This window comes from Rhinoraja longicauda, chromosome 11 (assembly GCF_053455715.1).
Source record: "Rhinoraja longicauda isolate Sanriku21f chromosome 11, sRhiLon1.1, whole genome shotgun sequence".
NCBI lineage: Eukaryota > Metazoa > Chordata > Chondrichthyes > Rajiformes > Arhynchobatidae > Rhinoraja > Rhinoraja longicauda.
The window spans coordinates 56,184,817-56,202,084 of NC_135963.1; the positions used below are offsets into that span (position 1 = coordinate 56,184,817).

The window sequence follows — 17,268 nt, forward strand, 5'->3', positions numbered from 1 at the left end:
TATACCAGCTGGAGCAGAAAGGCATATTGCTTTGACCCATCAGTTTTACCACTGCTGATGAGAAACAGTGGGGGAGTTGCTCTTGGATTCTTTCTGTACTAGATTTCTTGCAGTCATTAGTTGATTAGTCTGTCTCTAACTGTTGAAAGCTACATTAGTTCTGAGTGGGATCAGATCAATCTGAAAGATAATGTTTGCCCATAATGGCATAGAAAGGACACTTACTACCTCAAGTATAGTCTGCCATTCAATTATGGCATAATATTTGTACCATAACTCTCTGTATGCTTTTGTCTACGAAAGTTTTGTTAATCTCAATCTTCCTCCAGTATTGAGGTTCTACAACAAAATCACAGTAACATCGATGGTACTGAATGACTGATTGAGCACATTGGTGCTGTGATTCTAAAGTGTTATCCTGGAGAGGGCATCTCTCCAGACCAGTGCCAGACAGACAGATCTGTGTAGGATCAGAGTACCTGTTTGAATGGGGATTGTCAGCATAATGATTAGGAGGGAAATGCCAAGTTGCTCAAATTTTACTTCATTTTATTTTAACCTTTTGCAACTTTAATAATGAGGACTTGCTATTTCTTGCCAGCTTACAGTACGTGGCGGGTCAGTTCACTTGGCTCACCACAGCTGCTCCAGGTTAGTGTGGTTTGTGAATAGTGTGTCCAGATAGTCAGCCAAATCAAACTCCATTCCAACCATTGTAAACAAGAGGCCATTCCCCCTCCCAACAAACGACACAATTTCTGCTTCACATCATGTCCCTGTGTCATTTTACCCTGTCAGTGAACTCTTCCTTTTTCCACAGTGGGGGAGTTGGGATGAAAATCTCTGGGGTTTAATTTAGTTTATTGTCATGTTAACCGAAGTACAGTGAAAGCTTTTGTTGCGTGCTAACCAGTCAGCAGAACGACAATACATGATTACAATCGAGCCATTTACAGTGTCGATATATGATAAGGGAATAACGTTTAGTGCAAAGTAAAGCCAGCAAAGTCTGATCGGGAATAGTCCGAGGGTTATCAAAGAGGTAGATAGTGGTTTAGCACTGCTCTCTGGTTGTGGTAGGATAGTTCAGTTGCCTGATAACAGCTGGTAAGAAACTGTTCCTGAATCTGAATTTTCACACTTCTATATCTTTTGCCTGATGGGAGAGGAGAAGAGGGAATGGCCAGGGTGCGACTGGTCCTTGATTGTGCTCTATTTCAGTTACACAGATTTAGGCTCTTGAAATTGTATAAAACTTGGGAACTTGAGTAGACACTTTGTTCCTGTGCAGCTTGATAGAAATTCAAAGTGATCCCATTGAAACACAAAAATTGTAAGATGGCTTGATATTCTGAGGAGCGTACAACTAGAAAGAAATTCAAACACTTAACACTCTTAAAAGTCAGTTAGTATATTTAAGTGCAAGATGTACAGATTTGTGGGGTTAAAGGAATAGAATGTGTGAAGGGATATGTTGTAGAAGTTATTACGCCTTCAGTTAAGTTTCAGTAGGTTCCCAACTTTGAGTACACTTGGGCTCACAAAAGTACAGCTAGTAGAGCTGCTCCTTGCAGCGCTAGTGACCTGGATTCAGTCCTGATGTGCGGTGGTGTCCCTGTGTCCTTCTGGGTTTTTCTCCGGGTGTTCCGGTTTCAGCCCACATCCCAAAATCATGCCGGTTTGATGCTTCACTAGCCACTGTACATTGTCCCAGTCAGCAGGTGAGTAATAAAATCTGACTTGGTGGGAAGATCTTATGGGATTGGGTTAAAGAAAGTAAATGGGCTTGAGGGTCAGTGTGGTTGAAAGGCCCATTTTCATTCTGTATTACTTTGACATGATATAACAAGGCTTGAAGAGTCTGAAGAAGGGTCTCGACCCGAAACGTCACCCATTCCTTCTCTCCTGAGATGCTGCCTGACCTGCTGAGTTACTCCAGCATTTTGTGAAATAAATACCTTCGATTTGTACCAGCATCTGCAGTTATTTTCTTACACAGGCTTGAAGAGACATCTGTTCCTAACTGATCCAATACAACATATAATTTATTTGTTAATTTTCAACCCATACAGTTGTTGGAGGGAAATTGGTGCTGGAGCAAGATGGAAAACACGTTAATTTAGAAGATGGGGCCGCTGGAATACCAGGATTGATTGAAACTATCAGAGGTCTTGAGAAACGTGATATTCGAGAAAAGGTGCCTCTGACACGGATAAATGGACAGCTGGTTATCCCACCCCCACCACAATTTAGAGGAATATTGCCACCGTTTGTAAGTATTAACCTCTTGCTATAAATGTATGATGGTTTTTTAAAGGTTGCATTTTGAAAAATCCTTGCATATTTTCAAGATGTTCAAAAATGTTTTGCAGAATACAGATTAATTAGCCTCCAATTCCTGTGCCACATGCGAATTCTAGGGTAGCCTGCACACTTTTAGTTGTTTAAAGGTGTTCCTTGCTGGTACAAAGGATGGCAGATGTGAGGAAACCCTGGTTCCCCAGGGATGCTGTCTGACCTGCTCATTTACTCCAGCACTTTGTGTCCTTCCTTGTAGACCAGCATTTACGGTTCCTTATTCAATGTTTTTGCAGTGTAATGGAGATGGTCATCATTGTGGTTGGTGTTGATAGAATGGATAAAGATGGCGATAAAATAAAAAATTGATGCACACAGATTTCTACTGAACCCCAAGCTAACTAGAAGCTGAAATGAGGGGTTTCAACTGACACCTGGAGTAGCTGTTAGCAAAGGTGGTAGAAACTCTTTAATGGTGACATTTAAAAAAGCAATAATGTCTTAAAAGGAGTTGTAGGGGGTAGCAATGGTCAATGGTAGCAAGGGGGTAAGCTTATTTTTACAGGTGAACATTTGGAAAATATACACAGCTGTTAGATGCATACATTCAAACAGAAACACCAATGGTTCATCGTGCCAAGTTAAATCAAGTGAATTGCTTCTTCATTCGAAAGCAACGGGAATTTCTGAAGACGGGCCTCGACTCGAAACGTCACCTATTCCTGTTCTCCAGAGATGCTGTCTGACCCGCTGAGTTACTCCAGCTTTCTGTGTCTATCTTCGGGAATTTCAGATAACTATTTTGAACTTTGTTTCAGTACATGGACACGTCAAGAAAATTTTACCCTTAAACATCTTTTTTTTCTCTCTAAAGATACATTTTTAAACTCTTTAATTTTTGTTGCATCGATAGCAATTAGAAAAAGACCACCAAAGATTTACCTCTGGAATGACAATGCTCGAGTAAATATGTCAGACTAGCCAACAAGTTAAATAACCCAAAGATTTTGAGACTAGTCAAAGGTAAAACAACACAAAACCATTTATTTTCCTTTGTTATAAACAACCCCCAATTTTGTTAAAGATTCAGCTATCTAGACCATAACTCCACCTGCTTTACTGCTCGTCTCTAACCATGCATTTAGCTCTCTTTCAGTGTCTGCATTGGTATTTTTACTTTTCTGTAGTGCTCCTATGAACATTTTTACTGGGTTTAGGCCACTAAACCTAAATATACCTTGTTCTGGAAATCTTTATCTCATACCTGTAATCATGTCTGCACTGCATGTGTATTTAAATGTAATGGCAAACACAATTGAATGGTGTAGGAAGCTAACATGCACATAATAGGACTTTAGGATAAATGAAGATTTTTTTAAACCCGTTAAACCATGGAACATTTCTGTAAGTGTCAAAACAAATATACTGCTAGAGGAACTCAGCAGGTCAGGCAGCATCTGTAGAGGGAAATGGACCGATGATGTTTCTTCAGACTGAGGAAGGGTCCAGGTTTGAATTTCCCTCCACAGCTGTGGCCTGACCCGCTGAGTTCCTCAAGCAGTATGTTTTAAAAAAAGAACAAGGTTCCAGCATCTGCAGTCTCTTGTGTCTCCATTTATTTAGGCATGCTTTATCTCCTTTTTTTCAGATATCTCATGCATCGAAAATGCAAGGGCCACATCGCTTACAATACCCTGCATCAAATGCCAGGTAAGTTTCCCACATTCAGAAAGTGCGACTTAAGCATTACAAACTAAGTTTTTTTTAGTAGCTTTTAAATGGCTGCAGTTGTTGAAGAGACAACTTGCTTTGTATTTCCATGGGAGGTGGATTGTTTTTGTTTTCATATATAATCTAAATTCCATGTTAATTCAGAGCAAACAGCTAATTTTGTGCAGCTGTTTGATATCTGAAATGGCAGTAATTGTTTATTCTTTCAAATATTGATCAACATTTAACTATTATGGAGTCGTTGTATCATACAGCTTGAAAACAGGCCCTTTCAGCTCAACATGCAGACTAAGATGCCCTATCTAAAATAGTCATTATTTGAACTATCCAGCATTAGTTTTTAGCTAATCTCTTTTAACATGTAGCTAATACATTAGCTGGATGGGAATGGTCTGCCTCAATTAAAGGACAAGCAGAAAGGACCAATCTATTTGGGTTCACCATTGAAATGGTCTGAACAGTTGATGATCTTAAAACTTTGTAATATTCATCCAGCAGATGGCAAAGTCAGAACTATCAGGGTTATGCAATAGCTATTAAATATAGTCTCGATCCGAAACATCACCTATTTTCTCCAGAGATGCTGTCTGACCCGCTGAGTTACTCCAGGATTTTGTGTCGAAAGTTTTAACATGCCATTGAGCAAAGAAATGTTGAGCATTATTTAATAATTTGATAATTTGGTGTACCCTCAGTGGACATCCCTGTGTCTTAATTAAAAAATATATATTTTATTCCACACCATTAAGTTATTTTTAACCACCATTAAAGTTAATTCTACCTCTGGTAGAATTACCAGAATTACCATTTCTGAAAAATGTATTTATCTCCTAATCCTTTGTCTCGTCATTTAGGAACCAAAGTGGTTCGTCAAGGCAAACAAATTCCCAGTGGGCTCAAGACCTCCTTGAAAGACCCTCAATCATCAGCGCAAACGAATTGAAAGTACTTGATAACCTGGACACTGAAACAGATGATAGCTGGGCAGGTAAAACCTGAACATATTTGACAGTTTTCAGCAAAAGCTCAGAAAACGGAAGAACTGAATTGTATGTTCCTTCCGTTTCAGGAGCCCAGTCTGAGGTAGATTACACCGAGAAACTAAACTTCAGCGATGAGGAAGAGGGAGGGGCCTCAGGGCGCCACAGAAGAGAAATGTGGTATGATTTGGTTTCTAAACGACAGGCTATGTGGTTGTCAAAGCTACAGAATCTAAAGAACAGCTATTGGTTTGGCTTGTATCTTTCATACTGATACCTCAATACTTTTATTTCACAAGCTTTCTACCATGTACTGTTTACTGTGTAGTAATTAACTTCTGGGGAATGTCTTATCCTACACCAATGTTTAAGCATGGCTACTTTTGGGACCCTTCAATAGGTTTAGTGTGAAGTCCATTATTTTGCCAAGTTATGGAGTTGTATTTCTTTGGATGGTTACAGTGATGAAGAGGACAAAGCAGAAACTTCAGGCTCTGAGACCCCGGATGTCCAGAAAGAAACAGAGGGTCCTGTTGCTAAAGATTCAGTGGTTGACCGCACAACATTACAAACCGGTCCACTGTCACCGAACATCCCTTCTTCAAATAGAGGCCCAGCACCTGATCGGCAGGTAGAGTGAAGTTCACTTCATTGTACATGGGACATTTTAAGTATGTTGACAGCTGCCAGAAAAAAAATGTTATGTAGTTCTTTTCCTGATCTCTGAACACCATAATGCACTTTATAGCTAATGAGGATAATTTATTGAGTCCACCAATATGTTGAAGTTCCCTCCTGGACTTGTGTAATTTTTAAGCCATGTATTTTCTCATTTCCACTGACGCCACAAAATATTTAAAAACAATATCAAATGTCGATGCTAATGTTTTTGTGCCGATGAACATAGCTTTTACTAAAGTTTGCCACGGACTCATTTTTGTAATTTCCATTACAATAAACATTTTGTATCACTGATTACAGTTGTAAATGTTTCTATGCGAGTGTCGTTGAAACTCAAAACAAAGTTTGTGTTTTAATCAGATCTCTACAAAGCACTGCAGAACTTGGATTGCTCAGACTACAAGGCCGATCTAAGTTTTTGTTTGAGTAAAAGTAGATGTTTAGTGGGTCATTTCAACTGTATGCATTCATGTCATTTCGTTTTTATCTTGAAGGATTTAATTGTTTCTGTTTTTGGGTGTAAGGTTTAGAACAAAATATTGATAATTGTTTATCCTGTAGGATTTGGGACGAACAGCATTGCAAACTGCAGCACGGGACTTGCGTGGACCACCAAATGCTCCTCTCAATCAGAAACCAGCTCCCCCGGTAATTTATGGAATAGAAACCGTACAGAAAGAAGTAAAATATGCCGTAATAAAATTCAGTTAATGTATCAAATGACACCTGCTAATTTTGAGTGTGTGCGCAGTGACTCTACTAAACCAGTTTTTAACTTGGTATTTGTTCCAATTAAATTTTAGCCCCCACCTCCTAATCGTCAAATTGGGCCAGTAAAGCAACCCCTCAAACCTCCGTTACCCAGTGATGGCGATGAAGCTTGGAGACAAAGAAGAAAGACATCAAGTTCTGACGTTTCAGCCGCGGTTGAAAGGGCCAGAAAAAGGCGTGAGGAGGAGGAGCGGCGAATGGAGGAGCAGAGGCTGGCAGCTTGTGCAGCAAAACTCAAGAAACTCGATGAAAAGTTTGGAACACAGTCTAAAGATAAAAAGGCGAAAGAGATAGAAAAAGAGAAAGCAAAACAGAAAGAGAAGGAACAACAGGAGAAAGAAAAGAAGGAAGAGCAGCAACAAAAGGAAGAAAAGGAACAACAGGAGAAAGAAATAAAAGAGGAACAGGAAAAGATAAAGGAGCAGCCAGAAGAGTTGGAAAAGATTGAAAGCCAACAACAAAAGGAAGAGAACCAGCCAGAGACAACAGAAAAAGTAGAGAAACAAGAGCAAAACAAGGAACAACCTTTGGAGAAGGAAGATGAGAAGCCACAGGAACAAGAGGTTGAAGAGGTGAAGGAATGCCAACAGGAAAAGGAAGGGGAGGAAAATACCAAGGAAAGTGTGGTTGAGATTGAAACGTTGAAGGAAGAGTCATCCATTGTGTCAGATGTTTTCAAAGAACAACAAGCAGAAAATGAAATCACCACTCAACCTGAATCAGGTACTTTGCTTTTTAAAAGAACAAAGTGGTTGTATTAATTATTTCCTGGATTCTTTAGTTTCTAGCCTCAGATTTTATTTTAGTCGTCCATCGAGATTAATAGTTAAATGCCTGAATTTCAATTGGTTATATGCGGTACTTGAGTTGAACAGGACATGATTAAAAAGCTAGGCAATTATCTTAACATTCAGCTGTGCAGATATAAAACCTGGTGCCTGAACCCGAGAGGCGGAGTTGCACACCAGAGAAATGGGTCCTTTGGACCACAACATCCACTCAAACTTTTTTGCCCAATGGGATAATCCAATTTTCCTACATTATGGTCATATTTTCAATGCCTCTTAAATAGTGATTGTATCTGATTCCATTTCTTCTTCTAGACAGTGACTTTCAGATATCAACCACTCTAAACATGAGGTTCGCTCTCAAATTCCTTTTAAAACTCCTTCCTCTTACCTTAAACCTCATTAATGCAACGGTGTGTTTTCAGGTAATCTTGGCTATAACCTCTGCAAATCATCTCTTGCCTTTCTATCTGACCCTCAACATCTGCTGCTTTGACCAAGGTTTGGGTCAAATGTTTTGTCTCCTTGAGCAGCTGGGTGTCACAATTCCTAATGAAGTTGGGGGGAGTGAGAGTTGAAGTTGATCACCTAGTGCCCCATACCATCTCTTGTAATCGACTGTGCCCTCCACTGGACAAAGACCCATCATTTATTTATTTTCCTCTGTACTCTACAATTTGAGATTTGTAATAGAAAAAAATCGTGGTTAAAGTGCACATTGTCAGATTTTATTAAAAGCCATTTTTATACATTTTTGTTTCACAATGTAGAAATTACAGCTGTGTTTATACATAGTCCCCCCATTTCAGGGCACCATAATTTTTGGAACACATGGCTTCACAAGGCATTTGTAATTGCTCAGGTGTGTTGAATTGCCTCCTTTATGCAGGTATAAGAGAGCTCTCAGCACCTAGTATTTCCACCAGACTTTCCATCACCTTTGGAGACTTTTATTGCTGTTTATCAACATGAGGACCAAAATTGTGCCAATGAAAGTCAAAGAAGCCATTATGAGACTAGAAACAAGAATAAAACTGTTAGAGACAACAGCCAAACCTTAGGCTTACCAAAATCAACTGTTTGGAACATCAGTAAGAAGAAAGAGAGCATGGGTGAGCTTACTGATCGCAAAGGACTGGCAGGCCAAGGAAGACCTCCACAGCTGATGGCAGAAGAATTCTCTCTATAATAAAGAAAAAAACCCAAACACATGTCTGACGGATCAGAAACACTCTTCGTGGGTCAGGTATGGATTTGTCAATGACCACTGTCCGCAGACGACTTCATGAACAGAAATACAGAGGCTACACTGCAACATGCAAACCTTTTTAGCTGCAAAAATAGGATGGCCAGGTTACAGTTTGCCAAAAGTACTTAAAAGAGCAACCACAGTTCTGGAAAAAGGTCTTGTGGACAGATGAGACTATAATTAACTTATATCAGAGTGATGGCAAGAGCAAAGTACGGAGGAGAGAAGGAACTGCCAAAGATCCAAAGCATACCACCTCATCTGTGAAACACGGTAGTGGGGGTGTTATGGCCTGGGAATGTATGGCTGCTGAAAGTACTGGCTCACTTACCTTCATTGATGATACAACTGCTGATGGTAGTAGCATAATGAATTCTGAAGTGTGTAGACACATCCTATCTGCTCAAGTTGAAACAAATGCCTCAAAACTCATTGGCCGGCGATTCATTCTACAGCAAGACAATGATCCCAAACATACTGCTAAAGCAACAAAGGAGTTTTTCAGCTTTAAAAAATGGTCATTTCTTGAGTGGCCAAGTCAATCGCCCAATCTGAATCCAATTGAGCGTGCCTTTTAAATGCTGAAGAGAAAACTGAAGGGGACTAGCCCCCAAAACAAGCATAAGCTAAAGATGGCTGCAATACAGGCCTGGCAGAGCATTACCAGAGAAGACACCCAGCAACTGGTGATGTCCATGAATCGCAGACTTCAAGCATGCAAAGGATATGCAACAAAATACTAAACCTGACTACTTTCATTTACATGACATTGGTGTGTCCTGAAATTATGGTGGCCTGAAATGGGGGGACTATGTATAAACACTGCTATAATTTCTACCTGGTGAAACCAAAATGTATAAAAATTGCCTTTATTAAAATCTGACAATATGCATTTTAATCACGTGATTTTTTTTTCTCTATTACAAATCTCAAGTTGTGAAGTACAGAAGCAAATAAATAAATGATGGGTCTTTGTCCCAAACATTTATGGAGGGTACTGTATTAAAATCATCATCTGATCTTTGGCCTCAACTCCAGTTGACCAATAATCCCAAGGTCATGATGGCCTAAGAAATTGAAGCAGGAGTAGGCCTCAGTACCCTCACCAGCATCTAGTAAAGTGGCCATGGAACCATTTTCTACACCATTTCAATATCATTGATTCCCTTGATATTGAAAATGTATTGATCAGTATTGAATATACTCATTGACTAATACTTCACAGCCCTTTTGGGTAAAGATAATCCTCTAGTAGATACCTTTTCTCTCTTCTGTCCTCGTTGGGGGACCTATTTTGACATTGTGATCCACATTTCAATGCACAGATAATGGGAAAAGCAATGTCCCAACAGATGTCCAAGAAAACTCTTCCATTCTTTTAAGCTCCAGCTTGCTTCATCTCCTCTGGTCAGGCAATCCCCTTGCCCGATTAGCATTTGTTGCATTCCCTGTATTGCAAGTAGGATAGGCTTAGCAAATTTGTGTGCAGTATTTCAGATGCTGTAATTATTTAGAGCCCTGGTGAGACCATTATACTCGTCTTCCATTAAAGGTTTTTCTTCCCAAACAGAAATATCTCCGTGTCAATATATGTACTTTAGAGATTCATGTCTTTTGTATCTTTCACAGTTGTAGTCCTTTTCCTATTTTTATTGTCGATGGATGATCTCGCATTTTGCAAACTGTCATGTTCTTATTCCGTTTGCAATCCTAAATCCACTGAAGCTTCTCTGCATTTTCTTGACAATCCACACTGCCAGCCAGCTATGTAACAATAGAAGTGTAAATATTACACTTAAAGATCCCCTTATCCAAATTATTGATCAGTTTTAAACACCATATACTATTCTCATGTTCTCCATCTTTCAATCATTCTCAGAGTTCTGTTTGAAATTGCTACTCAGTTTATAAATGCCAGAGATTATGGGCTCATTCTGCTCTTAAATTCCTGATCCGGGTATAATTCTAGGGAATTGTTGCTGCACTAGTTTTAAGACAAGTATATTTTTCCTTAATCTTGTGAGTGATCTTGCCAAAGCTAATGATCATGGTTGTTTAGCTGTGTACAGTTGTATCAAAATATACTTGCTCCTCTATCCCATCCACATTGCAATAAGCGAGTTCGGTATCTAGACTGAGCATGTATCTCTTAGGTCACAAGGGCTAAACATTCTCGCCGGCTGACCTGTCTTTCATCCATATTTTTCAGTTTTGCTTCGTAGAGGTAAGAAAATACTGCTTTAAAAAATATTAATTAGGTGTTTATATGGTTCATTTAAAACGACTACGATGATTTTGTAGGTCTTATTGCTTTATGCAGGGCTCGTACGGTCCTTGAAAGTCCTTGAATTCAAAACCCTGTTTTTCAAGGCCTTAAGTCCTTGGATTTATCATAGGTCATTGAAAGTCCTTGAAAATTCACGTTTTATGATAAAAGTATTAATTCATGCAGAGTAATGTGGCGTTTTTTCATCGTTTATAATGCATATTTTTTATTAAAAGTCGGGAAACATTGTTAGACATGTTTGTCTTTGTCGCTTATTTTTCCCTCCTCGCCGCCGTTGCTCACCCCGGGGCTTCTGAACAACAACTACGACACTTGTGTTTGTTCTTATTTCGCTGCGCTACGGGGAAATGGGGCCGGGGAAGAGTGTGGAGGAGCGGCGCAATCTCGCTGGCACTGGGAGAGGGAGTGGGGGGAGAGAGCAGCATCCGCAAGTTCCTTCATCGGACCCTCTGACACCCTCCCCGCCCGCACTCCCGCTCTCACCCGCTGCACCCTCTGCCCCCGACTCTCTCTCTCTACCCCCGACTCAGCTGCAGAGGTCAGCATCCAGTGGAGCGGTTTGTCTGGTCAAACCCTCCCTATAATATCACCCGGTAGACACAAAATGCTGGAATGACTTACCGGCAGCATCTCTGGAGAGAAGGAATGGCTGCCGTTTCAGGTCAAGACCCTACAGGAAGCGGCACCCGACAGACTCAATTCTCACAGCCAGCGCAGCCGTGAGAGTGGTTCCTGGGACAGGTGGGCATATACCTGTCGGGTGCCGCTCCGTCAGGTTACAGGTGTTGCAATCGGAAACGCGCAGCGGGGGTGTGATCGAGGGAGCAGGACCCAGACAACCGGCTACAGAGAGCTAGCGCTGGCGAACACAGCCTCTGCTGGCACCGCCATCCCTGGGAGCGACGTAGGGGTGAAGCGGAGTGAGGTTTGTGTGGAATGAGGGTGAGTTTGTGCAGCGCCCGTGTCTACTCTGGGTGGCCGCACTCTGGGGGCTCAGTAACCTGCAATGAAGCACCAGGCCTGGGGATTTTTTAACGTGTAAGAAGTTGCTGTAGAAGCTGGTTTACACCGAAGATAGACGCAAAATGCTGGAGTTTCAGGTCGAGGCCCTTCCTGTAGGGTCTTGACCTGAAACGGCAGCCATTCCTTCTCTCCAGAGATGCTGCCTGTCCCGGCAAGTTACTCCAGCATTTTGTGTCTACCGGGTGATATTAAAGGGAGGGTTTGACCAGACAAACCACTCCACGGGATGCTGACCTCTGCAGCTGTTTAATCGCTGCACGAACAGCAGCTTCAAGTTTACAGTGGTCATCCATTGACATTCCGGACTTTAGTCACCACCCGCACCAAGCAGCAATTCAGTCATTCAAACGTTCGGGTTTTTTTTTTGTTGCATCGCCGACAATCTGGAAAACCAAGAATAACTCATGGTTTGGGAAGTGCAACATATTCCCACTTGAGGAGCAGCTCCGGTACAAGTTACAATGCAAAAGAAAATCATAAAGATCTCGCTCACTCACCGAAGCATAAAGCGATAAAACCTACAAAATCATCATAGTCTTGTACAAATTAACCATAAATACACCTAATTAATATTTTTTAAAGCAGTATTTTCTTACCTCTATGAAGCAAGACTGGAAAATACGGATGAAATGCAGGTGTGTACACGCAGCAGATCAGCCAGCGAGAATGTTTAGTCCCTGCGACCTATGCTCAGTCGAGATACCAAACTTGCATATTACTTACATTACATTTGCTCTTTAGATGCTTTACCTGCATGTTAACTTTGTAGATACCCGGATCACGATAAAAGCTGGCACTGAACACTTTGATGTTTTAAATTATGCTCTGCTTTTCTATTCTTGCTCCAAAAGTGGATAGCTTAACATTTTTCTTTATGCTCTTTATCATAAAATGATAACATAATTTCCCCTAATTTTGTAGCTACTTTTGTATCATCCTGCTTATCAAACTCGTTTTTGTCTGTTAACAGGTCCTCTATACATAGCAATGTCACTGACCTTGTGTTTGTGCAATGACCTTTTAATGGTGTTTCTTAGTGTGTGAATGCCTTTAGGGAATAAAAATATGCCACATCCTCGGGGTAGCATTTATTTATCCTGGTGGCAATATCGTCAGAGAACCCAACACATTTGTTAAACGTTCTATCACTTTCATAAAAACAATGTCGACTCTGCTAAATCACGTTATACAGGCCCACCAGTTGGCCCGACCAACAGAGGTCATGTAATAATGATATAACTACACATCTGACCCACTAATTACACCCCTCCCTTGTCTCTAACGCACCATAGCAAAACAAATATTAAATGCACTTATGCTTAACACCTTGACTGTCACTTGGATCTTGGTTAGAGGTTGAGGTTAGATGTATACAAAATAAGCTAAGCGTTGCACTAAACTGAGGGATCACCACCATTAACTGCAGATGTAAACAAATAACTCTTTCGGGACTGAGGGATGTGCCACCTGTGGCCTTCAAGTGCGCGCTCGTAATTTTGTCCGGATTAAAGGAGGTGCTGGAAAATCGGTGGTGGGCCTGTACTTCAAGTACTGTTATCACTTCCTTAGTGATTGTTTCCAGCATTTTCTTTATAGATGGGCAAATAGGCCTGCAATCCAATTATTCTTTATACCTCCTTTTATGAATAGTGATGTTTTTAAAATGAGTGTTGAAGTGGCATGGGGAGTTGGGGGGGGGGGGAAGAGGCAGAAAGAACAAAAGAGAAAGGCTTGTTATGGTTACCAGGCAGAAAGTGAGAAACAATTTTAATTTCTGTATTGGCAGATGGTGCTTCTAAACCTGTTGATCAGCCGGACATTGCTCCCACTGAGAAAGAGCCCGCCCAGACACCAAACGATGTGGACGTTGACTTGGCATCCCAAACCCGGCCGGCTGCTCCTACGGGCTACTCAAAGCAGTTCCAGAAGTCATTGCCACCACGATTTCAGCGACAGCAGGTGGGAAAGAGATTAATGTGGTGACACAGAATGCTGGAGTGACTCAGCGGGTCAGGCAGTCTCTGCAGCAAAGGAATTAGATGGTGTTTTGGATTTGAATCCTTCATCAGATTGAAAGATGGTGGGGGGGGGAGACGCCTTTGAGACAAGAAAACTGCTTTATAGATAGACACAAAATACTGGAGTAACTCAGTGGGTCAGGCAACATCTATGGAGAAAAGGAATAGGTGATGATTTGGGTTAGAACGTTTGTTCAGACTGAAAGATAAGAAAAGTCCAGACCAAAACAGGGCCAGCAACAGATGACTTCAAGAAGGATGGAGTCCATGATGGCCCATTGTTGGCTAGGGAAGATGTGCTAACGAGAGGGATACGGGCTTCTCGGCTGAAATGGAGTTGTCTACGCACAGCACCAGATATTATAGTGGAAGGAATCGCAGACGCTAGTTTATACCTGTTTATAGATAAACACAAAATGGAATAAATCAGCAGGTTGGGCATCATCTATGGAGAAAAGGAGTAGGTGACGTTTGAGGTCGGAGGGCTTCTTCAGACTGAAAGACAAAGGCCAGGCAAATCGGGGCCAGCAACAGATGACCTTAGGAAGGGTGGATTCTACAATGGCCCTTTGTTGGCTGGGGAAGATGTGCTAATGACAAGGATGAAAGGAAGAAATACACTGGTGACTTGCTGAATAGGTATTTGTGTACCTATGCACGAAGTAGCATTAATGAGGTGAGGCTACCTGAGTATTATAATATTTAAATCGCCTGCAAAATGCCAGGGCAAATTAGTACCTCTGAATCAAAATTTGACGCTAATGCGAACTGATGTTGCCAGCCGTGAGTATCCTGTATTTTTATGCCATTGCAGGTGTCAATTTACCTTGAGGTCTCTACTCAGTCTCCAAATGGCCATTTAATAAATCGCTAACAATTTTAAACCAGAATCCACAATATAATAGCGAGGAGCGGAACGTCGTGATCAAGGAAGGTGATGGCTGGAGGCCAATAGCAGCCTGGAGCTTGCCTGGATCGGGCACCGCTCATAACAACTAGAGAGCAGTCTGAACTTTGAAAATGGCGCCTCTTGCATGCAGACTTGCTAGACTATTTCTGTACACTTGTTAATCGAGGATATGCTCGGGTATGGGAATACTATACTGGACTGCATGTTAGAAAGGAATTTCACTGCATCTGCACATGTGGCAATAAAAACACCATTGAACTATTGCAATATTATTCTGTCATCAGTGTAGCTCAGCTAGAAATTGAAAAATTCAGTGTCAGAGATCCACTTTTGATTTTGGTGTAGAAGTGCTAACTCGTTATAGATTGGCCAACATGCTAAAGCTGATCTGGGCATTCTTGATTTAAATATCAATAGATATGTATGTATGAATGAATGATACTTTGTTTGAATTACCTGGTTAATTTGCACGTAAATATTCACTTCGTAAAACTGCAACATTTTGTAATATTTAATATCCATCTTTGGAAAAACAAAAACTGGAGGTGCTGAAAATCTGAAATAAAAATAGATAATGCTGGAAGTATTCAGTGGGCCAGAAAGAACTGAAGAAAGCACCCTTTGATGGTCTTTTGTAAGAACTGGTATGAGCCGCCCAGTTTTAATTCAAAGTTCTGAGCCTGAACCATTGACAGCGTCTCTTTCCACAGTTGATTTCCAACTCACTGAGTATTCCCAGCATTTAAAAAAATAATATCCATCTTTACTGTGTGATTGATTATTTTCATATGTTCATAGCTCAAATCTTTGGTTAATGAAGATATTTTTTCAGGAGCAGATGAAGCAGCAGCAACATTGGCAGCAGCAGCCCTCAGGCATCCATCAACAGACACAGTCCCAAACTCCAGCCCAGTCTCAGACCCAGGCAAAATCTCAGCCTTCTGGAGCTTCTGTGCCACCACCACCTCAGCATAGGGCTATATATCAAACTCCCTTAACTCCTCATCACCAGCACTTGGCTTCCATGGGATTTGATCCACGTTGGATCATGATGCAGTCCTATTTGGATCCGCGTATAATGTCTGGAAGGCCACCAATGGATATGACACAAATTCACCCTGGTTAGTAATTCATAATTCATAATCCACTCTTAATTGGTATACGAAAATAACTGCAGATGCTGGTACAAATCGATTTATTCACAAAATACTGGAGTAACAGTCTGAAGAAGGGTCTCGACCCGAAACGTCACCCATTCCTTCTCTCCCGAGATGCTGCCTGACCTGCTGAGTTACTCCAGCATTTTGTGAATAACTTAATTGGTATACGTTATACAACTGTTCTTTTTAACTGGTTTTAAGAGTGAAATTTTAAAATGATTCTGTTTGCTATCAAATGACCCTCAGAATGAAGGGACATTTCTTCCAAATTAGAAGGAATTTAGTCAGAGGGTAGTTTCTTGATTGGTATGGGTGTCGAGTTATGGGGGAAAAGGCAGGAGTATGGGGTTGAGGGGAAGATAGATCAGCTATGATTGAATGGCAGAGTAGACTTGATGGGCCGAATGGCCTACTTCTGCTCCTATCACATGAATAGCTTGTGAATTATGAATATTCAAGCTAGGGGGCAAAAGTACTATATTTTCCAGTGATGTTCATTGTTTAATATCAATAGTTTCATTGCTAACCTAATTGCATCTTCATATCTGAAACAAAAAAAGTTATGTAACTTAATTACCTAATCAAATTATTCATCCATTTCAAGGGAATGGGGAATTTCATATTGGGAATATTAAAAAATTTAAAACATATTTTAAGTTATCAAAGATTCAATATAATGCACTTGCAGCATGGAATAAATTTTATAATGTCTTGGAATTTTTTTTGTCGTAGAAAGTTAAAAATCATTTTAATGGCTTACTGTATTTACTAATATTCCGCACGATGCCGATCACGATTTGTGTAGCAGTGTCAATTCACTTTCGTCTGTTCCAGGTATGATACCAACTAAACTAATGAGGAGAGATCAAATCGACAGTTCGGGTTCCGGATCGGAACCATTTGACCATCCATCACGACCTGCCAGAGATCACACCGTTCAGTCCTCTGAGCCCCCGATAGTGTGGGGATCAGAGTCTTACCCTCGTTCTGAACCACAGCAAGTTACCACTCCTCCACTAGAAGTGGAAGAAAGCAAAGACTTAAGGTAAGTGTGTGTGGAATGAGTCCCATAAAGGTAGGCTTTATAATTATTCTGAATTTTTTTTAATTTCTCAAGCTCCTGCTCCAAGTCTTCACATTTTTCAGTGGTGCTGAATTTATTAAACAGTCAAGCTGGCAGAAAAGGTGCTACAATTTAACCCCAAAGTATCCTCCTCTGGCTATTGAGAGAGTGATTTTAAAAAGTCCACTTGGATTTCTGCTCCCAATCATTATTACATCACACTGAAATGGGTAATGATTTTAATACTCACCTGCTGTCTACACCCGGGGGGGGGAGAGGAGAAACATAAGAAAAATCGCCATTGAAATT

At 40.8% G+C, this 17,268-nt stretch overlaps 1 protein-coding gene across 8 annotated transcripts in view; it reads left to right on the plus strand.

Moving 5' to 3' along the window:
- Positions 1-17,268, plus strand: part of prrc2c (proline-rich coiled-coil 2C) — an 81,684-nt gene that overhangs the window by 31,929 nt on the left and 32,487 nt on the right. For 7 of the 8 annotated variants that reach the window (XM_078407790.1, XM_078407784.1, XM_078407783.1 and 4 more), the window contains exons 6-15: positions 2,073-2,272; positions 3,947-4,008; positions 4,884-5,017; positions 5,099-5,189; positions 5,472-5,640; positions 6,252-6,338; positions 6,494-7,184; positions 13,595-13,767; positions 15,569-15,857; positions 16,731-16,941. In XM_078407790.1, coding sequence (XP_078263916.1) covers positions 2,073-2,272; positions 3,947-4,008; positions 4,884-5,017; positions 5,099-5,189; positions 5,472-5,640; positions 6,252-6,338; positions 6,494-7,184; positions 13,595-13,767; positions 15,569-15,857; positions 16,731-16,941 — 2,107 coding nt within the window. The remainder of the gene's footprint in view (positions 1-2,072; positions 2,273-3,946; positions 4,009-4,883; positions 5,018-5,098; positions 5,190-5,471; positions 5,641-6,251; positions 6,339-6,493; positions 7,185-13,594; positions 13,768-15,568; positions 15,858-16,730; positions 16,942-17,268) is intronic. The other variant, XM_078407785.1, reaches the window with a different exon arrangement.